The 26,653-nt window shown below is 42.5% G+C and overlaps 1 protein-coding gene across 2 annotated transcripts in view; it reads right to left on the bottom strand.

The window, feature by feature from the left end:
• ARHGEF10 (Rho guanine nucleotide exchange factor 10) overlaps positions 1–26,653 on the bottom strand; it is a 1,326,864-nt gene that overhangs the window by 698,166 nt on the left and 602,045 nt on the right. The window contains exon 15 of one of the 2 annotated variants that reach the window (XM_069606090.1): positions 18,972–19,064. In XM_069606090.1, the coding sequence (XP_069462191.1) occupies positions 18,972–19,064 (93 nt within the window). The remainder of the gene's footprint in view (positions 1–18,971; positions 19,065–26,653) is intronic. The other variant, XM_069606091.1, reaches the window with a different exon arrangement.

The following is a 26,653-nucleotide window of genomic DNA, read 5'->3' as shown; positions in this document are numbered from 1 at the left end:
GGACAGTACAGTGTTTGGACCCATCACAAACATTTCCATATTAGCCCAGTGCATCCATTGTGCAACACAACTTGTAGCAAACCAATTTAAAATGAAGGTCTGGTATCCTTTTGAATCTTGTCCTGTTAAGCCTTATCTGACGCTGTGACGTGCAAGAAAGAAGAAACCTGATTGCACCTAAAAAGGTAATCTGGCCCTGCATTATCTTTGTTGTGACACCCGTCCCCAGGCTCGGCAGTCCCACCGCTGGCAATTTCTCTTTTATTGTTCCTTTCCCTGCTTCTGCTCGCTATTCACCATTTAGTTGAGAATGAAAAGAGAAACAGCCCATGTACACACTTTCTTCATATTGCCATCTTCCCCCTTTCTTTGTTTCCCGTGTTCTCCCCATTAGCTATCTTTGCCTCTCCTCGGCCTCCCCCGTGTATCTTGAGCTGTGGCACCTTGAAGCGTCTTTTGTGCTAGACGGAATTACAATAATGGTCACAAACCAAATAATCGGACAACCTCAAGGAGTATGGCAAAGTACTACTTTATTATCAATTGAATAAAGCAGGGTCAACTGGCAGACATCGGACTGATGATTTCATACTCACGCACAAGTTTGATTGCATGGAGGTCTTATACCCCAATCTGCATCATTTATGATGTAATTCTACGTGGCAGAATACAAAAGCTATCAAAGGTAGGGATTGGTGAAGGGAACATAGTTATGTATATAACATATAAGGATTAGTGCACCATTGGCTACCCCTTATCTGTAGGGCATGCCTTGAACTACTTCTAAAAACATATAGTACTGATTATAGCGGATAAAACATCAGTGGATTGGCTCCTGCAACACTGTATGTTAGGTTGGCATACTATCCCAACCTTGGACCTTTGGCTCCTAGTGTTTGAATCCCGTCGGACCAATTAGTCTATCATCTGTCATCGTTAGGCCATGAGCCAAAGTTTTCCGTTTGTAGATGACCTTGTTGCTGCTCACTGTCCTGGAACATTCAAGTGAGGGTGAGCACACCACTATCTTAGCTGAAGGCTCTAATGAATAGTCTTTGTTTTTGACTTATGAGTCACATGTGAAAAGACCATTAATCTGTCCATTTCAGCCTTTCACTTACTGCTATTAGATTTAAATATGCAGGGTGCTGCTGCTCCTCTTGGCCTCTAGGGATTTGCTCACTCTATCTCCAATGAACTTTGTATACTTTTAATTGACCAACAGTTTGGCTCTTACAGGTGTTTTCGTCTACTTCCATCTATGAAGAATGTCCCACATTCAGAGCTTTATCCATCTACTCCCTTTGTGCTCTGTGCTTATACTTTAAAAATAGCATCTTCGCTTTGGGCCAAACTTGACTCATCGTTGGCTCTGCACACAAAACTGTATTCCTGCATCTCCTGATTCTTACAGCCTCAGCCTGTCTCTGAGGTAGCTTGGTTAAATTCAATGTGAGCCAGCGTCCATTTTCCTGATATGGCCGTCCTTGTCACGTTCTGTATTCCTCTATAGCAAGATACTATTCTTTCTCTTTCTACCTTGCGTTACAGCATATTTACAGTTATTGGTCAGTAAGTTACTTCATCTTCTTTAGATCCATGATTACTTTAGCTTTAGGTGCATGTTTCTCTTAATGCTTCAGTTACATCGATACTAAGTATTTTCATATTGTTTCAACATAGGTTCATATGTCTTCTTCATGACATCAAATTGTCCTAGTAAGATTTCACTTTAACGTCCGTCCATGATATTCATTGATGCATTCTGACATCTTGGTAGGTGACATCCTTCCATGTAGCATTCTTCCATGCAACATCCTTCCACACTTTCAGTGCAAGGGTACATTCTGTATGGCTGTCTGAGTGCATAACGTCTCTCATACACTCGGTGTGGTATAGGAACGATGCAGTCGGTCACATTTCTCTGACTGTTCCAATATGATGGTGGTGAGGGAACGGGAACTGACAAGATAGCATTTACCTGCTCCTCTGCAATCTATTCTAATACCCCATGTGTCACCAGTGTGAGAAACCTAAAGGTGTCACACCCGCTAGTCCCTGGGGATCTGTCATCCAGGTGGCCAGGACACAGCCATTGCTTTTGGATCCACTTCCTGCGGTGGACCAGTGCGGGAGGATCACCTGGGTGAGGGGTCCTTTGGGAGTGGAAGTGGGACATTGGATGACGATGCGCGGGATCCCCTTCCCTGTAACACCTTTACCCCATCCTACCAGGTAGGATATTTAGGAACTCACCACTCCACCCCACTTTTCCAACACAAACACTTTCTCATGGACAGCTCACTGTGACAGAAAACAGACTCACACCTGAGCCATATAACTGACATGTCCCAATACAATGGTCAGGTAGGGTCAGGCAACTACTCATCATTACACACACCTGACATCCATCACACTTCCTCATTCAGATAAAAGGTGGAGCACAAAAGCACACTATGAGCAAGGCAAAGCACAAGAGGAAGCAGCAGTCCCAAGATGACGGCAAACCGAAGAGGGTTACAAGAAGGAAAGTGCCCTTCAGAGAAAGACTGTTACTTTCATAAGCCTTCAAGAATAAGGAACGTAAGACCGGGAATCAAAGCTGAAGAAGCCTGCATTGTGTGTCAGAGGTACCTGGGGCTCTCCTGTGTCGATAGTCAAGGCAGGGAGGATTGTTGCCCGCCGTCGTACTGTCCTTGGCTCCTACAACAAAGCAGCACCAGTAAAGTCAGCACAGCCGTTGAGTTGGGGAGACTGATACCATGTATGAATCGCATTTGGCAAGCAACACGAACATGATTAAATAGCAGATGAGTGATTAAACTTTGAAGCCAATATACAATACCATAGACAGAGTGGTCTGGCACCACGTGGGTGCTCATTCGAAAGTCTCTGTTAGGTATCCGACTGGGAGGTGGCAAATGTTGCAAGAAAATGAATTGTTAAATCGAAGTGGTCCTGCAACGGGTCAAGCAAAACCTGGGCACATTCGAAAGTCTTCAATAGTAAGAATATAAAGAAAGTAAATGAAGTTGGTCCGAGCCCAGCGGAGGGAGATCAGCTAAGAGCTTTTTGGTAAAGCAAGTTTGTGTTTTGAATTTACATGTGAAATTGAAATTGGTCCGAACCTGGCTAAGGGAGACTAATTGTGTTCAAAAGGATCTAAGCCTGGTTGAGGGGGATCCGGGGTGAACCGTGAGTCACCTAAGAAAGAATATCGTACAATCATGTATAAAGAGGATCTGAGCCCGGATGAGAGGGATCCAAGGTGAAGAACTTTGTGTTAAAAGGTTCTGAGCCCGGCTGAGGGGGATCCGGGGTGAATGGTTAATCACCTAAGAAATTGAGTACTCGTGAAATCTGAAACCGGAAAATAACTTTTCGTTTATTTGTTGCATCAGGCCCTCGGAAGAAAGAGACTGTGCAAGACAAAGAATTGGGCAAAGAAGGCCCTGATGCTAATGACTGAACTGCATCCTCATGCTAGAGAAGACAGACACTGTGCTAAGCTCGAGTGAACTGCCTCATCCCGTGCTAAAAAGTGGGAAAGGGAGGCCAATGGCCAGAACATCCTGACATATTTTTTTGTGAACACTTCTTTCTTTTCGCAACATTCTTTCTCACACTATTGTATTTAGAGTTATGGATTGGCAATAGGTTTATTGGTATAGGCCCTTTTATTTTGACAAGAAACCACTAGGACTGAGTTATTATTATTAGTAGCTTGCTCCCATCTATAGATTTAGGATTAGATGGGCATTTTTCAACCCTTTCAATATTTATGATGCCGCACTGGGCTCACAAAGAGGCCGCATGGGCACACAAGCAAGCTCAGGCCTCCCCCCGTGGTTCCTCTGAACAAAAGGAAGTCCTAAAACAAAAGTTCAGAGAGGACTTAAATAAAAACATTGGTACCTCAATGGCTAACAAAATGATACATTGGTGTACCAATACAGTAAACCGACTTGCACCACTGATGAAGCCAAAACAAAATAACAGCTGCCACCATCCAACCGTGTAAAACAATGTGGGATAATATAATGACTCAAGGTGATATAATCGCTCTAAGGCACAAACTAGCGTGCTTAAGAAGCACCCTTGGATCTGGGAGCCTTACAGGCAACCTCAAACCATATACTGTCAGTGAAAAAGAGTTGCGATGTCAGTGAAAATTCAGTAGAAGTCAGAGGACTCTACCAGAGGGTCTACCAAAAACAAGCCAGTGATCCACAAATAAATAGGCAAAAAGTCAAGGGGGCCCTACAAAGGCCCTCGAGAACTTCCACAGATGAAATTCTGCCTTAAAAGTGACTAGCCCTGCACAAAACAAATTCTACCAAAGAATAACAAATCAGGTATGTAATTGTCACTCTCAGGCTTACAGTTGCTCATTTGGCATCAAATACATGGAGTTGTGAAAGAGAAGCCTAAAGCACTCCTCTATATTTTAGCTTCTGTGGCATCTATCCAATTTAATTTAATATCATTCCAGAGCTCTGCATCAAACAATAATGCTGGAGCATTTTTTTAACTTTTATGCAAGAACTATAGGTTCCATGATTTAGGTCAAATTGAATTTACATAGACCTCAAAGATAAAAGGGAGTTGATACATACTTTGCTACATTAGTTCCATGGCATTTCTCATATGTAGATACATTCTACATGTTAAACTACTTCAAATGGCCCTCCTTCCAAGATCAACTGCACGTTCGTGTTTTTTTCCCTTTTGCCAGCACAAAATCTGTAATTGTGTGTCTTATTTTGAAACCATTGATTTTTTAATAGCCATTGGAGGCATCAAGTGGTCACTGGAGACATATGGGTGTAGTGCCCATGATCGAAACATTGTCAGCAAAACCCATTTTAGGTGAAAAGGCCCTCTCCTGTTTTAAAAATTGCAGAATATCCACTACGAATAGATGAAAAAGCAGTGAGGGCAAGCGCATAGCCCGGTTTAAAGCCCCAAGATGTTTTCACTGCCTCCCCTCACCTTTCTAATCTGAACCTAACACCTGTGTCCACATAACAGGCACTCATCTTCCACACTTAAGAAGGACTGATTTATGCCTCATGCTTCTGACTTTGAGCACAGCATCTGGTGATCCACATTAACAACAGTGGCAATATAGTCAGGAATTGCCACGCCAAGTTGTTGTCGCCCCTTCTGCTTTGCAACATTTCCCAACTGAATTTGTGATGAAGTGTTTACAGACATGGAGAGGCCCTCTCAGCACCCACGGTTGCATTCTGGGTAAAGTGTTATTTTCTTGCACACAGGCAGTTAGCTCCACAAAATGAGTCCTTGCAACTACCTTTCCGAGTATGTCTCTGAAAGCTACTAGCCCATAGTTTTAATGCAAAAAATCTAGATCATTGATGACTACACCATCACTTAAAGAGTCTGGCAATATCAGTCAATAATACACACAGCAGCAGCCACCAATGTGAATCATGTTTCAGCAACAGATTGCAGAGTCCAGGACCAGGAGCTTGTGAGGGGTTTAGATTTCTCATATTATCTTCTATGTCTCTAAAGGTACACTTGCAGTGCTACACATATATAAGCCATGCCTCTTTGTCTTACATGAGTCTGTGAATGTAATAATACATTGAGATACTTGAGCCACTCTGTTTCAAATTTAATTAGTTTGTAGTTCAGATGACTTTACCCTAGTTCCACCAAAACACATTTTATTGTTGGCATCGATTACATTGATCATATTTTGCCAGGATTGTATGTGAATGTTGTGCCTTACATGTTAAAACCAGCTGCAGCATCCCTGTTCCGTCAGCCACACTAGGTTAGTTGTATGCCAAAGTATCTTACTTGCATCTAGTAAAACACCTTGGATGTCCTTCTGCAAGAGTTTCTTTCTACTTTTCAAGGTCGAAACTAATGAATTAGTAATTGTAGGTGGTCTCTCGCTGGTTCTAAATTAATATTGGCACCATCCCATAAATTCAACAAGTCCAACCGCTAGGCCCTGATTAAAGGATTTGTCCTTTACATTTCTGGTTACCACCTCAACTATGTTCACTAACCAGTTAGCATAATGGTACTTTATTTAAGACCTTTCATACTTAAATTCCAAAATACTGTTGGGAGCCAGATGAATACGTCATCCATAGCTTCTGCCCCTCCCCCGCATCAATGCCGCAAAGGTGAGCGACGTTACCCACTGAGACAGCCGTTCCGCCCTTATCCACCACAGGTACAGTAGGGCTTGGGAACAATGTGAGCTGAAGATGGCAAAAGCATTCAAACTAACGTTGTAACAGAAGAAAAGCATGCATTAGCCATGAAGCAAATATGCACTCCACATGAAGAACGTGAACAATAGCTGATACATGCATTTAGACATGAAGCAAATGAACATAACATCCACAGACAAGAAGAAAACTAACATGACCAACATACAGGGTGAATGCAACATGAACTACATGCAAATATAATTTAACAAAGTAGCAGGAGTGTAGTTGGGCAGCCTTCTTATTAAAAATGAAGCCACAGCACGTCTCTGAATAAGCACAGGCCTTAAAGCCTTGGGAAAACTCAAACAGGTGAATTCACAGAAATACTTATCCGTGCAGAGCTCAGACAGTGGCTAACAACTAAGGCCAAGATTAAAGTGAAATTAGGGATAGGTACAGCTGAACGAAAGCACGAAATAGCAATTCCCAAGACGCAAGCGGTATATTCCCAGGTTAACTGAAGTTTTATAAGAGCAAAACCAGACTTTCTTCGCCAGGTGCAATAAAACAGTAAGCCAAAAGACTCGAGAGTATCCCCACTGGTAAACCACGACACGCACATTCATTTTAGCTGAAATTGCAATAAATAGGAGGTAAATATATTCCAAACACAGTCCCATCGCACGTGACCCATAATTGGAGAACACTGGGCATTCATTAGGCGCAAACACAGAATTGACACCTGTCATACTCCATAAACACACACGTTGACATGGGGCGCCACACAAGGCGAAGTGCAAAGGAATTGCCCGGTCTCATGGCCTGGGAATGAAGGATGGTAACTTTAATTGAGTGAAGAATGTTCCAAAGGCCTCTTTCCCCCTACTTCATGTCTGGCTCATATCCTGATGACCTGCCAAGTGCCCAGGGTTGGTTAGCAATGTGCCAACCTATCACAATCTGTAGAGACATGCAACCTATCAAGTTATATGCCAACCAACCCCTTGCCATAAAGATGATGTAGTTTAACCTTTATCCATATAGGGGCGGTTCCAGGTGGAGCCATCAGAAACGTATAACCCAATTACAATTACAACAGTTTAACCCATATCTAATCTATATATAGCCAAACCCACTACCCTATCCCCATTCCCCATATGTTTTGTAAACTGATATTATGTTATGAGGTCATTGAAGACACATTTAGAGTACTTGAGCAACTGTTTTTGATATGCACATCGAGAGCGATGAGATTTGAATGCTTGCATCTGTCCCGGCTTTGTTTCAATGTGAATAAAGTTGGGTCTTGCTCCGTCATTGAGTCAGGAATGGATTGACTGTTTCCTTTGGGTCTAACTGGGAATTTTGGGCTACCTTAACAATACATTTTATTCAAAGTCACCCCCCTGCAAAGGCCCACTGATAAGGCCTGCCGTGAGTTCCCCTGTCCGGCCCTGTGCCCCTTGTGCCATTTCCATCGAGGCATAGATGCCCTGCATGGAGCCCAGCTGCAACAAAGAAAATAGGTGTGACTGCTCGCTAAATACCGCCAACCAGGTAAGCCTCGATGGGCTTACATCAATCCTTACTAAATTTGAAGATCTTAATCCTCCCAGTGATGCCCAGTACCTGAAGAATATTATAAGAAATTCACCTTGCAAACCTTCAAAAATGGTTGCTGCATTTTTAGTGCCACAGGCACTCCAGTTGCCTCTCTCCAGAAGCCCTCCCACAACCTCATCTGATTGGAACACACTTGAAAATATTTACTCAGGCCTGGGAAGCCGGCCCCCTGCAAAGGCTCACTGATAAGGCCTGTTGCTAGTTCCCCTGTCCGGCCCTGTCAGGCAGCTGGAAGCCGCCTTTCGTGCTGACCCGCATACAAGGTACGATATATCCTGCTCCGGTAAACGCAATGTTAATTTATCCACATCATGCGCACTACCAGCCCATGAAGATATCCGCCCAACTGTTTTCTTACCAATCGCTAGAATGCTGCATCTTAGTAACCCCTTCCTCCTTCCCCAAGGAGGCGACGCTCCCTCACATGCAGATATCACTAACCGTTCTCACAATTCATTACCCTGCACTGGCCACGTCAGAAACCGGAGGCTCTCTGCTCAAACCAGACATTGCAAATCTTGCGCCTCTAGACCCGTGCACACGCCAAGCAGAAATTATCCCCTAGGCTCTTGGAGCCTACTGTTCACTGACTTTCATGTCTTGCGCTCGTCACCACCCAAAAGACTTACTCTGCGAGTTGCAGTCATTAGTCGTGGCTCCTCACTTCAACACGATCTCAGCAATGGCAAACCACAGCATTTAAACGTAGACTGCAGGGTTTGAAATTCCCAGGCGTTGGGTGCTGAATGGCTCCTGTTTCCAGTAATTTGGCTCCTGGTAAGACCTCCAACTATGGCTTCCGGGAGCTATAAAAGGCACCTACTTCAAAAACTGATTCTGCAGTAATTGCCTGCTAACACCACTAGATGGGAGCAGAGCATAACAAGAGCTGCAAGTTGTCAGGGAACTGGAAGTGTAATGACAGATGCATTTGTTTCCATGTTTGTAGTGCTCCGCCGAGACAGGCCCATTTAAACTTCAAAATATACATCAGATTTCCTCAGTTTCACAGGACATCTAATGTATACACTGAAGTTTGAATTGTATTAGATTATTTCAGTGAGTGCTAACATGTAAAACAAGCATTGACCAACAGTCTGGGCTCTTCTGTAGGCATGGGAAAGGCACTTGCCAGCCACTGCTCTAGTGGTATTATCTGGCCATTGATGGTAGCAGGTGCAAAATGGTGCGTGAACCTGAACATCTAGTAGCAGTGCCTGCAAATGCCTAATACTTATACACAAGCCAAAACTGTTGGCTTTGTCAAAGCTTGTTTTAACAGGACTTCAGTGAAGGGCATGCATATTGCTTGTAAATCGAGCTCCTGATTTGCAGACCCTGGTTAAGACACATATTACACAAGTAGGGGGGTTAGAGCTCCAATTAAGTCATTAACTCTCAGAAGACTTCTTTGAAACAACCCTGGCAGGTATTTGAGTGCAAAGTCTGATGCTAAGTCTAGATTAAAGCAAGCTGAAAGAGTTCCCATGAGGAGGGTTTTTGGGAAGGGGAGAGGCAGGTACTGGGCTTGAATGGCCATAGGGATTAGCAAAGCCATGGGCAGTCAATGGGTAGGCAAATAAACAACAACTACAAGATGTGTATCCCTCCACATATGCCATTTCTCCCTAGCTGTACTCCAATGCAATAGTTTTGGCTTCTAGGTGTTGCAAGCGACACCTAATATCCCAAACTAAAAATGTAGTGTGTACTGCAGCATTCTTATGGGTCTACAGTAAAGGGAGCCAGGGCTATTTTATTTAGAAGCCACTGCATCTGACAGCCATCATAATGGCCCTGCATGCAAAGTATTGCAACTATTTTAATGGGCACGCTGCAAAAGTGCCCAAGTGTGTGCTGGACATGCTTTCCTCCACATTGTTTAAAGCAGTATGTGTATGCTTGTTCTTAAGTAAAACAAATGAACAAGTATTCATAGAATTAAAACTATTTAAAGTCGACTGGTCAATGGTGTCCGCTTGTTGTGCAAGAACAGTAGTGATGCCACAGAGCGGTTTGTCTGCATTGCCAGCTTATGTTCAACTGCAACAGTTACTTTGAATGTAAATTATTATTGTGCAGCATTACAATAAAAACATGTAGTACTGCAAATTGGGTTCATCCCATGAGGCCAGGTACAAATATGTCAATCTCCAAAGATATTAGTGCAAACTGCACGCACATGTTTGCATTCTAGCAGGACCGACCCAGGCCTGCCTTTCTTCAGAAGTCAAAATGAGTGTCATTTAGTTTGACAATAGCAACATCTGTTATTCACAGTGCAGTGATGCGACTGGCACTTAGTGTGATGCAGTCAAGTTTGCATGTTTGCGCAAGTAAGGCCCTAGACTTAGCAATGTTGTCAGAATCTGGCATGAGAGCCAATGGGATAGCTGATTTTGTCCCTCCCCTTTTGTCCAAATTCCCATAAAAACTAGCCTTATTCAAAAGCTGATGAGACGGTTTATGGCTTCTAGGGAGTCCAAACCATCAAGGCGACACCAAATCTTGATCAAGAGAAATCTGTATTAAGGTGTTCCACTTGCTTACAATAAAGAATTTGTTTACAATAAAGAACTTGTCTCGTCCTACTGATTTGTGGATACAAAACCATAGAAACCACTGATCAATTAATTTATTATGAAAAATAACCAGCTAGTAGACAGCGCCAAAGTTGGTTAGCACACATTATGTTTATTCGTGATTGCCCGTAGTGATGATGACACATGTTTCGGCTTATTCATAAGCCTTTCTGAAATCAGGGAGTGTTACATGGTGCAAGTTATTCTACTGCATTCAAAAAGTCACAGATAAGAACCAAAAATAAAATACATGGTTGAGCCACAGAGCACAAAAGTTTCACATATCAATATTCAAACGAAAAGAAATAATAGGTAAATAAAATAAAAGCACAGAGAGTTGGTGTTGGTGTAGGGGAGGATTAATAGGTTCAACAAGATGAGATTGAATGGAAAAATGCAAAGAAAAAATATAATTAGTGAAATCCACTATGTTCATTTTACATATTCTTTGATAAGATGATGTATATTAACACGCTTAACACGCGGACCTTTAGAACTAACGGAGATCAACTCCACACTCCATGCAACAAGCTGTCACCATAGAACTACTGTCCTGGACATACCATCTGGAGAATTTATTCGGGCAAGAAGAAACTGTCAGACTCAAGACACCTTTGACCAAGAATGCCAACTTTTGAAAACAAGATTTTTGGAAAGGGGTTACTCGGAAGATTGGGTCACATGAGCATGTACTAAAAAGTAAAAAATGGACACAATAACAAACCTTGGTACCGAGCAAGAAAATAAAAGAGCTACAACCAAAGGTTTCTTTCAAACACTAGGATATTAAATCTAGCAAAATTACATAGATCTATCGAAACAAACCACCTTTTTGTACAATCTAACATATGAACATTTCGAATTTGACGATTTGTGAACTAATTATGTACATTGTACAATACAGGGATCTAACCCAGTAATTTTGTAAACTGGAAACAATCAGTACAACCAGGACATTAACTCAGAAGGTACAGCATTCAATATACATTATCCTATCACAGAATAAGTAAAATTAACATAGTGGATTTGACTAATTATATTTTTTCTTTGCATTTTTCCATTCGATCGGATCTTGTTGAACCTATTAATCCTCCCCTACACCACCCCCAACTCGCTGTGCTTTTATTTTATTTACTTATTATTTATTTTCGTTGATCCAGACACACCTACCAACTACTGCTCAAACATCTGGATAGAGCAGCCTAGCGACAAATACAAAATCAGACAGAATCTAACAACCTTCTAGGGCTGTTGCAATCTGGGTTCCGACCCGGCCACAGCACCAAATCTGCTCTCATAGACCTAAAGATCCAAATAGATGGATTCAAAGACAAGGGGAAACGTGTACTTCTCCTCCTTTTGGATCTTTGAGCAGCCTTTGACCTGGTAGATCACAAAATTCGCTGCCAACACCTTTCGTCAGCAGAACATTTCTCCACTGAAGCCACAGCCTGGATCTCATCCTTCCTATCAAACAGAACAATGAGAGTGTTCTTTACCTCTGCTTCGGCACCCCCAGCCCCTATCACTTGCGGAATCCCTCAAGGCTCATGTGTCTCGTCAAAATTATGCAATATTTTCACTAAAACTCTATTTGACCTCCTTGGGTATCTCTTACACTAACTGTGCAGATGATGCCCACATTCTCCTATCCTTATCAGGCTCCTACAACACAGACTCCAACACACTAAACATGACCTACCAAACTATTCAGACCTGGATGGCCATGCACTCATTGTGCCGGAACAATGACAAGACTGGGCTGCCCTTGATCGGTTCACAACCACTCCAAAATAAACTAGATAGAGCATACAAGTCCTTCATTATTGACAGCAACACCATCCCAGTCTCCAAAGAAGTCAAAACCCTGTGAGTTTATCTAGATGCTTCACTATCATTAACTAGAGACGTTAATGCTATCGCCAGCATATACCACTAAATTAATTAACGCCAGTACCTTTCGTCTCCACGGAGAGCTGAGTCACAGTCGCAAGAGCACTCATAATCTCCAGACTGGACTACTGTAACACACTCTTCGCCGGAACATCTACTGGGAATATCAAAAAGCTTCACATCATTCAAAATAATGCTAAAGAGCTGCCCTAAACATCTTGAAGAAAGACAGCATGTCTCCAGCGAGAAGACACCTACATTGGCTAACCATTTGAAAGCGCATTCTGTTTAAAACACTCTCCATAACCCGCACATGCCTCTCCAATTCTGCGCCTAGATAACTCTCCCAAACATTCTCCAGACCTCCATCGGCTAAACTCACATGGTCCACTCACACTCATCTCCTCTCGACACCAAGATTTAGATTGCAAAGAGCAGGGGGCTCCAGCATCCTGGTAGTGGTGGTGAAGCAGTGGAATGCACTACAGCTCTCTCGAAGATCAGACCCCTCATTCTGGACATTCTGCAAATGCCTCAAACCCTGGCTCTTTTCCCAAGACCTCTAATCTGCCGTAACCCCATTTGCATGACTAACTACATGACGATACAATGTAACTAAGTCCCTGCCTAACCATGTGTATGTACTGCCAAGTGTATGGACTGTCAAGTGTCACCTACTGTAACCACTGTAACCAGCACCTGAATGCCTTCGGGCTTGGTGCGCTCTACAAATGCCAAATAAATAAATAAATAAAAGGAAATCAAGAGAAAGATATGCATCCTAGTGCAGCACATGCCACTAATAAAGTGTTGTATACATATATACAACCAAAGCAAATTGTGTTTAAAAATATCTTCTCCTTGCCCTCCATCATTGTCCGGTGAGTGTTACAACATCACCTCATTTACAATCGACTATTCCAATTCACCTTATGTCCGGTTCAATATCTGATACATGAATGCATAAAACATATGTAATCCTTGTTTTCATTTAATTCATTAATTTCATTAAGAGCGTCTCAATGCCCTGCCATAATTGTGCCAGATGGTGAGTAATGAATTGATAATCACCCATGATATACTTATTCCAGATACACATTGCTTCAAAAACAGTTGCCTTTGCACCACCATATTCAGCTAAATGTGCTCTTTGTTAATAATTAGATGTGTTGCAGCTGGAACTAGTTTTGGTTCAACTCTCTGATTATCCCACTTAACCATTAACCATAAGGGGTCACTTTCCAATCTAGTACCAACTTTAAGAGACTGAACTAGAGAATAATATTGGGGAGTCACGCAGTCAGTTATTGAAGCAGTGAATACATGCGACTGGTATGTCACCAGATGTGCGGCCAAACAGCATCACCATGTTCCCCCAGTAAAAGATCTTAAGCATACATGGAGTATCCCGAGGAAATGGTAAACGCGGATCAGGAATGAGATAACTTTGATGCAGTTCAGATGACAAATGAGCAAATGTATTTATTTATTTATTTATGTGTACATTTGTATAGCGCACCTAACCCTAGGGCATCTGGGCGCATATGATCTTAACTTGCATTCAAGTTACTGAAGACAGACATTGGAAACCCCAGTTGATTCCTTGTATAGTTTGCCAATCTAGCTGATGCTAAATGTTACTAATCCTGCCCCTTCATCTGCTCACAGCAGAGGTTCTGAATACGTAGTAATGTATGGGAATGTGGGATTTGCAGAAAGGAGCATACAGTCACACCGTGACTTCAATCAGAACAATATATTTCATCACAGCCAACAACATTATGTAGTAACCAGGCTGCAATCTGAACAACAAGCATTCAAAATAAAGGATAGTTATGTGGTAATAGGCTATAATTCATGACTATGTCCTGCTGACTTGCAGTGCTCTAAAACAAACAGAAAAAGGGGCTCTCTGGAAGATGTGCCTCTGGGCCACTGATAGTCCAGCAACCTGGAGGCAGACATAGGACCTGGCACAATCTGGAGGCCATGAACAGCGGGGTCCCTTTGCACCCGAGGGGCTGCAGGGTTGTCCATTGCACCCCTGGTATATCACAAATGGATGCCTTGCCGAGAGGTCCACCTCATGTACTCTACTCGCAATCAAAGAACATGCAATATCCAGCACACGATCATGAATCGCTTTTGTGGAGTCCCAGTTTATGTGGTTGTCTGTATGATGGCCTCTAAGGCAAGGCGGCTGTTTCTCAGTGCTATCTCCATAAAGGATGGAGTATATGCCCAAGAAGTAGTTGAACATAAAACTCAGTGGGGACAGGGGCAGGTATACAGTGAACAAGGACAATTCCCTAGGTTATGTGGAATACAGATGCAGCTGTTGAATGAGTCCCCAGTTTCCAACCTAGGTCATACAGCGCAACATCAAATGTATCAAGAAAGAACATGCTATCAGTATTTACAACATGCATTTTACTTATACAAACCATAGCAAACATGAATGTAATAAAGCAAGGTATGTGGTGTATTCTAAATGGTTAGTCACAAACAAAGTGGGATTCATTTAAAGAAAAAAAAAGATCCACTGCACGAAGGCGCCCACCTACGTTTGCAAAACGGTCTCTTCTGTGAAGTGTATGACATTTGCCCAAAAACACGTGTAATCAGGAGAAAGCACCCTAACCTAGGTTTTACCCCTCGTAAGGCAAACCGCGTAAATTCCTTCTGCCTTTAACTCATGTCCGACAGCATTTACAATGGTTCCATGTGGATTCCGCTGCTTTTAGCAGGTGCTAAAACGTGCGAATGTCCGATGAATCCATTGGGTTTACACCAGCTTGAAAATGTCATGCTGGTGTAAAACCATGTTGTTCGACAGGGAACCCCAATTGCAGGCCCCACCTCTGCGTGCAAAAGCATAGAAAATCCTGCAGAGCACTAAAATGGGTAGTAAAACACTATTATAGGTGTATGCCTGTTTTTAGCAGTCATTTTAGCGCTCTGGACTACTGGGAAAAGGGCCCGAGTGTGTTCCTTTCATTGGAGAAAGAGCAAAATAATACAATGGCGCTCACTAATCACAGAATAGAGATTGCAATAAATGGTCATACAATTCATGTACAAGCAACTAATGTGAGCAATTCAGAGTTAAACTACACATATGCAGACTATATTATACATGTAATCAATGCATCAAGTACCTAAGCCTGCCTGTAGGTAATATTGGACATTATCGTTAATATGTTCTAATTAAGACTGATATGATAAGGTCCTGCTAGTTCCTGCAAATACCCTCGAATAATTCAACATATGGGGAGAGCCTTCATCAGGCACATTATACAGTACAAGGAATGGGAACAGTATTCCATTAGTGTCCCTTTTATACCAGCCACATAGGTACTAGATGGACCCTGTGCCAGCCTCTATACATGGCCACATTGCACTATTATAGGGATTATTAATTATATGGTGACCAAAGGGTGGGAATCGTAATGAGGTCAAGACAAAAGGGAGTCAATCCATTAAGTTCCTTGGGAGAAAGACAGAGAACAGGAGAACATAGTCATACATGTCCTGTGTAATCTCTGGTATCTACAATGTGGCTCTCCAAATGGGAGGGAAACTACTTGTCAAGAATGATGCATGATGTGTGTAAAATCCCACCGCGGTGTGTAAGTAGGATACTAGACTTCTGGTGAACAGTATGCACAGACATAGCATGCGTAGAGTGATGAGGGCCGTGGAGTGGTGACGCTAATCAGGCCGGCAGACGCGCAAGTCAGAGGGGAGAGTGGGTACACATGTGTACCAGCATGCTATAACATTGTAGCAGGACAGGCAGATAAGAAAGTAGATAAGACAATTCTTTTTCTAATATATATTGGTTTAATTGATTGGTTGTCCTTAATACACCAGGGGCCTGATTCATGGAAGTGTTTTATAATGGTGCAATCCCATAGGAAAAGGTTCCATGAATCAGGCCCCACATGTTATATCATGTTCCAGAGAACTATGTGACAGTCATTCTGCTATTTGTTACATGCTACTATATACTTGAAATTATAAATAAAGTTGAAAAAAAAAAAGATCAGAACGGCTGAGGCATACTATACACCGGCCGAAAACAGTCCGAATGGGGCTCATGATGGTTTATGTCCTATTCAGGAAAAATGATGTCCCATTCCAACTTTTCATTCAGACCTATCCCGTGAGAATTGGTTTTCAGTGTCCATTACAAAGGCAATATTAATTCAATTCAGGCCCCCTTCTTGATGCCCTGTTTCAATGTAGTGTCCAACTAGGGAGATTGCAAATGGTGGGTTCTTATGCTTGACTTATGCCCCCCAACGCATACTGTCACTTTGTGGGTGGTTTTCTCAATATACCATTTTCCACAAAGACAGTTAACCGTATACACAAAATGTTTAGACTGGCAATTGGTGTATGATATAAGGTACCTTGTGGAGTTCAGAACAGCAAGTCTGCTGTTCTTGTCATAAAGAGGCAAGATGCACAATTTCTGAAAGTGTAATGGCCCAATATATGTTCCCACAGAGCAGGAGAATTTGGTGCGACCCTTTGGCGCCAGCCATTTTGGCATTGTGCGCTGGCCACATTTGCTCTTTTGGTGCACCCTGTTCGCTGCGGCAAGCAGGGTCCTAGCAGCACTGTATGTTACTTTAAATATATTGCCATCCTAAACACTAATACATCTAGTGCTTAGGACGACAGTATATGTATGGAATACACGGCGCTCAGTAAATGAAGCTGTACTTTAACTGAAGGTTGCTGTGTCCATCAAGCCATATATGCAGCATACATGACATGTGGAACACACCAGCCTACAAGTACAGCTTTTTCATTTTTTACTTAGTGCCGTGAATTCCTTAAGTATGCTGTCACCCTAACCAGTAGATTTGTTAGTGTTTAGGATGACGGCATATTTAAAGAAACATATGGCGCTGCTAGGTCCCTGCGTCCTGCTGGCCGCGGCAAACAAGGTGCACCAAAAGCACCAGTGCGCCCAACGCGCCACGTGAAAACAGAAGGTGCAGAAAAAGCACCAGTGCGCCCAACGCGCCACGTGAAAACAGAAGGTGCAGAAAAAGCAGCGCCAAAAGAAAATGCACTGTGTTCCCACCCCCTGTAGTTGCAATGGCTTTGAGTTGAGCGTCCTCTTTTGTTTCAAGCAATGGACCCACTGTCTCACATTATGTCCTATATTAAAAACAAACCTTGGCAGGTACTTGACAAATAAAGCCATGGTAGATGTGCCAATGTTTAGTGACCCATTGTTTCATCTTTCATCATCACCAATTTACATCATTAAAATTCGTAAGAAATCGTGTTTCAAAAGCATTTCCTTATTATTTGTTTTAAATCAATCAAACAGTTTTTAAATTCAAAAACTCAGCTTTTGGAAAGTTCAGTTTGAAGCGCACGTTAAGCATTTTGCAAGCCTTGGCCAGCGTTTTTATTTTTCAAACAAACTTGTAAGAAATAAATTAATCGATTTGTACACTGCCTCAGAGCTGCGCAGCGCTTTTTTCCAGGCTTGTGACTGTTTAACGCAAAACTTTTGTAGATTTTGGACTTGGGTCAGATAAAACCCGACAGCTTTTGTTGGGCTAATGAATAATGCACAATGAGTAAAGACAATTATCCAGGACGGGAGGCTGACACAGGCAGTTGATGTTGAGCCTGTAGAGTGCAAAATGAAAACACCCCAATGCTATCCGGCGTTTCTATTTAAAAATGGAAACTATACCTTTATTATTACTGCTGGCCTAAAGAGCGGCTGCAGTGGCCTGGAAGGGGAGGAAGGATAGCTCAGGGGCAACGTGTATGTCTTGGGAGCAGGACAATGCTGCAACACAGGTTGAAATCCCGATCCCACGCGTTATAAATGAACAATACAAAATAAAATGGAAGGTGCAGGCGGGTCCTAACATTGGAGACTGGCATAGGGCCATGCGCAGGTGGGTCATGGCAGAAAGGGATTGGTGGATGAGGGAGCTTGACGGTACACAGTGTGGCACGAGGTGTGGGATACCTTGCACAGACCATGGGCGTAATTTCCGAGGGGCACAAAGGTATTTGTACCCCCCCAACATTTAGAGGCACACTGTTTTGTCCCACTCATTTGGCAGGGTTCCCTTTCATTTCGATGTCATGGTCGCCCCCAACCCCCCACATTTTCAGCAAAGTTGCTCCACTGGCACAGACTTTCGGATCTCAGACCACCTTAGATTTCTGATTGTACTACCCGGGCGAGATGGATGGCCTTGTCTTTGGTGGACTCTTGGTGCTCGGCCAGTGAGGATTGCAGTGACTTTTATGGAGGTATATGACAGGTGTAGTTGGTGGGTGGTTGCCTCTTGGGGCTTTCGTTGTTTTTGGACCTCTCCTAAATAATTGTGCTGATGACGCTATGCATGTAACTTATTCATACTTACTCCTACTAGCTTGTATGTATGTACCCATCTGATAGGTTTATGGAAAATGATAAAGTTTTATTTTTTCAAAACACACCTTTATCATTAATGTTTCTTGTATCACAACGCTGCACAGTGTTTATGTAAACTTCATTCCAAAATTAACCTAATCTGCAACAGTTGTAGACAGTACTCCAGCAATGATTCAGCTCAGGTTGCACCCCAAAAATATGGTCATTAAAATGTTGAAATAAGAATGTAGGGAACCTCTGTGTGGCGTTATTTACCTGCAGTAAGAGAATGAACTGTGGAAAGCGTTGGATTGGCTTCATCATTAAACCATAGAGAGTAATTCGATCCAGGCTGGATTCCTGGCACTGCTGCGAAGAAAAGAACACATAACATTTAACACGTGAAAGATTGCCTTGAAATCGTCCATGTAAATGGTTTAGTCATTGGGCAAATCAACTACGAGGTAGGGATGCGAACTGGATGTGAATCCTAACGTTCACTTGCGTTTTATCTACAATATATGTTCTTACCATTTCTATCATGCGTGTAGTTCATTGAACTTTCTGGTGCAATGTGCTTAAAATCACTGGGCATAATTAGAAAGATACCCAGGCGGCTAAACCTGCAGGTGGCCAAGTTACATTCTGCCTTAATTCCTCAAGGCAACTTGAACACTCTCCGTATGTCATACTGTTCACATGAAAATCGGGCTTCATGGGATGACTGCAATCATTTAAATAATTCTTTTCATGTATATGGACTCCCCCCCCACACACACGATTCTCGTATGTCCACTTGTAGTATATGTAGCCAACACGTTTCTCGTATGTCCACTTGTAGTATATGTAGCCAACACGTTTCTCGTATGTCCACTTGTAGTATATGTAGCCACAAAACCAGCAAGGAAGTGGCGGAATATCATACAACAGTGAATAAGAGATGTCCTTAAATTGGTGGATGGGCGTATTGAGGCTTTGATGGAGAGCAATTTTTGATACTCGAGTTTTGGGTTACTTCTGGCCAGACTGATGCCACCACCCGCGCGATGTGGAGACCTCCACTGTCAATGCTGATACAGTAGGCGTAATTAGACCCCGGAGATCAAGGGACGAAGTGGTGCCAGAATGTTCCTAAAGTGGGCTGAGGATCATTGCTAGTGATCGACTGCGGACTCTGGTAATATCTGGGTGATGAGGAACTGTCCGAGACAGTGAGAGGCATGTGTTCGGCATGACCGCAGGTAGGGAGCAGGCTTTCCCAGTTTGTGGTGATGGGCACTGTCTGGGGCAATACTGTCAGTAAAGCATTACAGGCAGTTGCTGGTGAACGACTGTTCTTCTGCTGCGCGAACACACCGATGTATTTGATGCCATGGATCAGGCTGTTTCACTTGACAGATCACACAAATTCACAGTAAAGGCACTGATTCAAAATACCTCAACTCTTTCATGCCTGTTATTGAACATTACTCTCAATCCCCTAATCCTGGTATAATGCAACCTTTCAGCATGACATAAGCCAACGACTCCAAAGTCATCCCAAAAAAGAACAGATCCGCTCCTTCCAATGTCGATCACCGAGGCAAAAAGCTTTTGAAAGTGGAACACTAGTGAACTCTCATCATCTTAATACTAACCCAGAAGAAAAATAAATGTTTATCTATGGCATCACCTATTATTAATTGGCCACAAGAACTTGTCCCCCACCTCTGCTCAGAAATATAAAAAAATTATGACTGCCATAAAGTTCCCTCCAGTCAAAGCGGGGTCTGGAATGAAATCTGAAAGTAGAATGATTAAAGGCATGGTCTAGTAAATTTTTTTATTGTCCCTAAGGGTCGGCCATGTTTTTTTAAGCCTAAGTGGCTCGATTTTAGAAAACTTTCCTATGGACCTTACCCGAGTTTTCGTCCATTAAACGCACGCGAAAACAAGCACCAGGGAGCCGCCATTTTCTGATAATCCTATCTTTTCCCCGATCGCCCTGGCTGACCTGCTTTTGCGGCACTAAATCAATTCCCCCGCCCCTGAGCCTGACATTATCAAAACATTCATATTCCCCGCCTCTCCCCGTGACGTTACTGTGCTGCGTAGGCAAACGCGCCCAGTCGTCTTCTACGCGACTCCACACAGAACCCGGAAACCAACACAGATCAACTCACAACACAGCGCACCACAATTCGGAATATTAAACTGTACTTTAAAATGAAACAGCAACATGGTACATTTGGTAAAGTACATTTATTTGACATTAAATGTTTAGAGAATATTCAGCAATTGACATATGAACTCCGGAAGCCATTTATTTTCTTTTATCTGTATCCGCAATAACTGTTCCGTTTCATCTTGAGTCACGCGCTGTTCCTTTATGGTACACAGGGTGTTCATTTTCGTAAAAAGAATCACTTTGGAAGCACGGTGAACCGCAAGGCTGTTCCATCAACTAGGCACTAGTCCAGCCAAAAGGTTGATATGTTGCTTCTAGCCGCTAGTACAGCGTAAGGGCATGTGGGCCCTTGGCGATCGTCCCATAATATGGTGATCGTGCTCCAGTTGTTGACACAAAGCTGCAGGTGTCTGCTGAAGAATCCATCCGCCAGTGTCTCAAACAGATGGCAATGGCAGAAAGGGATCAAATACCTGTTATGAAAACAAAAAAATGATAATTAGTCTCGCTAGCCGAACTTCATTAATATTACTCATTTTATTTATTACGGCCGATCAGAAACTATATGTTCGTCTCTAAAATCAATGCGAAAAGTAACGAGATAAATCGAGGCCAACACACAATGATAAACGACAGTCTACATGCGTGAGGAATGATATGATATATGATATGGCATGTGTAACGCGCCTATACTCAAGTGTTTCTAGGCGTGACGAGGCAGGTGGGGAACAAGAGCAGACAGACAACGATCCTACTAGGCCAGGTGTCTTTCTGATCGTGCATGGGGAAGGGCTGTACATGGTTAATTGAATACAAATTAGATAATAGGGCCAGCTGGTGGCAAGTGCAAGGTAAATGCCGGGAGAAGGGGCTGAAGGATACAGAGACAGTCCCGTAGTGCAGGTAGGCAGTGCAGGGAAAAGTGGCTGGGCCAAGGACCGAGATCGGTGAGACCAGTGGACCTGCATGCCCAAGTGCCCACTACGAACAGTCTTACTTGCTTTTCCTAGCTCTTCATTCATTCATTAATTCATGCATCCATTCATTAAATCTTCATTCCGGTATAAAAACGTGTAAAGATTTGCTTACATTATATTTGAAATTTCCATTGTGTCTCTTCGTAATGCAGTCTGTAAAACGGACCGTGCTCTTGACAGCGATTTTTCGTATACTGACCTAAAATGAAACTCGGTCTAGTTTCTGAATTTTCTGCCTTATCATCTCTTACGTTATTGCGCACTCCCTTCAAATGTAGTTCTTTCGGCATGGTCCCTGTCTCAAGGTCAAAAAACAATAGACCCTTATACTTCCAGTGCGACTTGTGGGCCTCATCTGGGCGCTGTCCTTCGCATTCTTTATTTGCAACATCACGTAGTATAGGCATCTGTGAGAACTTGAAGTTTAGAATCCGTCTATGTAGTGCGCCTCAATGTGCAAATGCGAACTGGCTTCTCTCCCAAATGCCACGGCCCGCTTGGCTGGCACGTTATAAGTGCCCCAATGAGAAAAATATATACATACACATATGTGAGCTGAATAGAGAGAATTCAAAGACGACACCCAGCTTGTTCGCCTCCCATGATGGTGAAGGTAGGGGTTAGGTTTACAGGTACACTGTACAATAACATTTATTTACAAAAAGACAATCGTATTGCAATTATTTAAACCGGGATTTGTATTTCACAATCAGCTGTGCTTCGGGTGGGCATGGCACAGTCGCAATGTTCGGTGGCAATGGATCACTGCTCTGCACAGAAACGTCCAAAATTCCATATCTGTGCTTCTCTAACACAGCAACAATAAGGCCTTTCACAAAGTTGAACTGCATTTCATCATAGACTGGTTTGATCACCCATTGCTTACTTCGTTTTGAAAACACCTTAGTGCAGCGAGGCATCCTTATTTTACCCCTAGTCCTAGATTGCTCACGTCCGACATTGCTGTTATGGGCCAAGACCGCTAGTAGAGTGCGATGTTTCATGCCCTGAAATGCAAGCGCTTTGGCCTGTACTTTAGGCACATATTGTGGAACACCTCCAAATCTCCTGTGTGACAGAATTCTGTCAGTCCTCTCAAATCTCTTGATAGAGTTTTGTCGAAAACAATCTTCTCAATGGCTTTGTGTGTCGGTGAAGATGGAATCAACCACTTCTTCTTCCGTGCCTCCTCTGGGGACAAAGGGCCATGTTCACTTTGGTGGAAATGTTCATTTGCTGTCCAGTGGTGAACGTTGGTACAGTGGTGCATCAGTGACCGCCATTTTTCAAGTAGTATTTCCACTGACCCCTCACAAGTTTTTGAGCTCCACCAAAGATGGTTGGTGATAGAATGTGACCACTGCAAAATACTTTCAAAACCTTTTTTTTTCCCTGCAGCCGAGATTTTCTTATTGATTGATTTAGCACAATGCCATACGTCAAATTGATGTTTAATATGTGGGAACTGCTCTCTCATTGTCTTGGCAATTGAAACGTGTCTATCCGTGGCTATGAGGTCGATGTGCATACCCCTCGATTGTAGATATTCCGCTGATTTTATAAAACCTAGTTTCTCCATGGCCACAGAGGATGTACATTGTGTTACCTGCACGACCACCAAACTCACAATTTTCTTACTTTCCATGTCCTGAAAGTGGTAGGTGCAGTACTTGGCAGAAAATCCAGGGCTGTCGCACTGTCCATCGCCGGCTAGCCTGAAACCTTTGCCTTCGAATGTACTTGCTAGAGACAATTGTTCAATTTTCCAAGCATCACTAATGGCCGGAAACAGATAATCACGTTGGTATGTGTAGTACAGCGCTTTATAAATGAAATGGAGTCCCACAAACTGAAAGAAAGCCTCTAACTTTCTAAAACTGGAGCCACTAAAAAGTGATGCAGCTGCACACAGTAGATTGCCTGCTGGCAGTTTCCCCAGCATCGGTTGTGCAGACCATGAGAACCTATGATTTAATCTACAGGCGGCATTTATTTTGACGTTACTGCCTTTTATTTGACAAGTCACATTAATCAATGGCTTCCCACATACTTTCCCTCTAATGGAATGCACACATTTCAGCATACTTATAATTTCCATCAAACAACTGTCGAATACAATGTATTTGCTCTCTTTCATTAGACTGTCATCCTGCGTCAACGTTGTTTCGGCCTTTGATGTTGTGGAGATTTCAACACATTGGAAAGTAATATCGCTGATATCAAGTTCTGATGAGTCTATGGATGCTGCGGCTGGTTCATTCTCTGTCATTTCAACATCTATTACTTCAACATTGATGGGAGAACACAACAATGTCGACAGGTTTTTCGGTGGCAAATTTTTGGCGGGTGTAGATTGTGTAAATTGATCTGCAACTACTTCAGAGCTATCTTCAATACATTCAATAACATCTTCTTGGGGTGGTGCGGTCGCACTGTAGCTATGGTCCAATGCAACTTTGCTGTAGTCTCCAAACACAATTAATTCATGTTCTGGCCATTGGACATGAGCATCTCGAGCCTGAACACACCTCGCCTCAATTAATAGTTCCTCCATAGTGTACACGGTCTGGCAAGCCACATCTCTCATTCGCTTCACTGTCTGTGTGTGTATAGTTCTGACACTCATGGGTAACTGGAGGAGAGATTGGAAAAGGGATGTTCAGTTTAAACACAAGATGGAGTGTAGTAGAATTGACTGGAAAAAAAACATAAAATAGTCCCCAGCACAAACATTTTTTTAAAGTTATGAACTGTTTGTAACTAACCTTTTTTTGTTTTTTTTTCTTTGCAACTTTTTTGACTCGACCTTCAACATCTGCACGCTGTAGCTCCGATTCGTTTCCGCATGTCCTCCCTTCCTCTTGCGCTGCAACGACTATATTTTCTGTATCCGCATAGACAGCACGGAATGAGGATCCATCGTCTCCCTGAAACATAGTACTTTCATTACTATGTATCAAAATATTGTTAGCATAAAACACGTGAGGACGAACACACAGGTACATCTCAATAGCCAAATACGATTTAAACATTGTGTGCAACAATCAAACGACAAGTATTCGACCAGTGATGATCTATTTCGATGGAACTGTCAGTATCCATACCTCTGGCTCTGCATGGACTGCCATGAATGGTTGTATTGGAGAGGAGGCATCCGCATCACCTTGAAACACAGTACTTGCATTAGTATGCTTTTCAATATTGGAAACACAACACACACTTGGGGTCGACGGCACAGGTACATATAAAGAGATAACCTCAAATGATGCATTGTCCAAAAGATTCAAGGAAAATCCAAATATGATCACATTTCATCGACTTATTTCAACGATTCCTTTACATCTGCATCATCTAAATGAGATGTTGTGATTGTGGTGGAAGCTCCGTCGTCTCCCTGAAACACAGCACTTGCGTTAATAGGGAAGAAAGTATAGCAAATGGAATCACGTTATATGATCACGCATGATGGAGCTGTCATTATCCATACCTCATGCTGCTGAAGAATATCTATGGATGTTGCAAATGTAGTGCGCACTTCCGAAAGCTGTTGCGCCGATTCGTATACTTGAATGTCAGGCTCTGCATCAAATTCAGGGGTTGACGCTCCATCAACTGCCTGAAACATAGTACTTGCATTAGTGAGGGTTACAATTGTGAAAACATAACACACACCTGGGGTCGACAGCACAGGTACATATCAACGGCTAACCACGAATGAAACAATCAAACGACAAGAATTCCAGCTCTGATGATAATGCTCGATGGAGCTGTCAGTATCCATACCTCCTGATGTTGAAAAACATCTAGAAATGTTGTAGATGTGGCGGACGCTTCAGCATCTCCCTGAAAGACAGTACTTGCATTAGTATGGATAACACTAATTATAACTGAAAACAAACACCAGTGGACGATAACTAAGGTGTATATCAATTGGAAAGCAGTAACCAAACATTTGGTAAAATAATTACACGATAGAATAAAACTATTACTTGACATGCATAAAACAAGTATGTAGCGGATTAGCCTAGTAAGATTACCTGATACGCACTAGAAGTGGTTGATAACTGCGACCACGTCAAGGATGTAGAATGTTCTTGCTTCAGATTCAAGGGATAGTCAAGAAGTTGTAAAGGTCAATTAATGATTGATAATGAAATGCCAATATTAAAAATAGCCATGTAAGCCGACAGAATACTTGAAAAATGCTCAATACAGCACAGTTCCCTGTCCCCATATATATATATATATTGCGTTTGTGGGTTATGAAATCGAAAAAGAATATATTGATAAATGTCATTATTCAAAAAGCTATAAACTCATATCAATATCGAAATTATTTCAAGGGATAGAACACCTACAATACCAATTAATCCATTCGGCTAAACACTACCGCAAGGCCGAAAGCTAAATCCGGACACTTGACTCACCGGTGGCGGAATGTGGACGAATAGAGTGGGAATAGCGTTTTCACGCAATTTCCGTGTCGTTCGTGTTTATTCTTCTTTGTTACCCAAGAAGTTGTGTACATGTCCAAGAAAATGTGCGGGCTGCAGATGCGGTATCGATCACCCCTCTTGTCTTCTAAGACTTGTTGGACTCTACTTTCCAGCTCATCCAGTGGATATCCGCAATGTCTGACCCATTCTCTTATTCGATCAACAGTTTTCGGGAATACATGCATTGTAGTTCCTTCAGATTTCGCATGGGTCTTCGAAGGGCAACCGCTAATCGAACAGGCAAGCATTGTTGATAAATCTGAAAAGTAAATATCGACATTATTATACAATCTTCAAAAGTAAAGATTTGATACAAAA

The sequence above is a fragment of the Ambystoma mexicanum genome, chromosome 4p, assembly GCF_040938575.1.
Source record: "Ambystoma mexicanum isolate Mex_15411 chromosome 4p, UKY_AmexF1_1, whole genome shotgun sequence".
NCBI lineage: Eukaryota > Metazoa > Chordata > Amphibia > Caudata > Ambystomatidae > Ambystoma > Ambystoma mexicanum.
The sequence above is the reverse complement of the archived record's forward strand: the minus strand, read 5'-3'. Positions and strand labels throughout refer to the sequence as shown.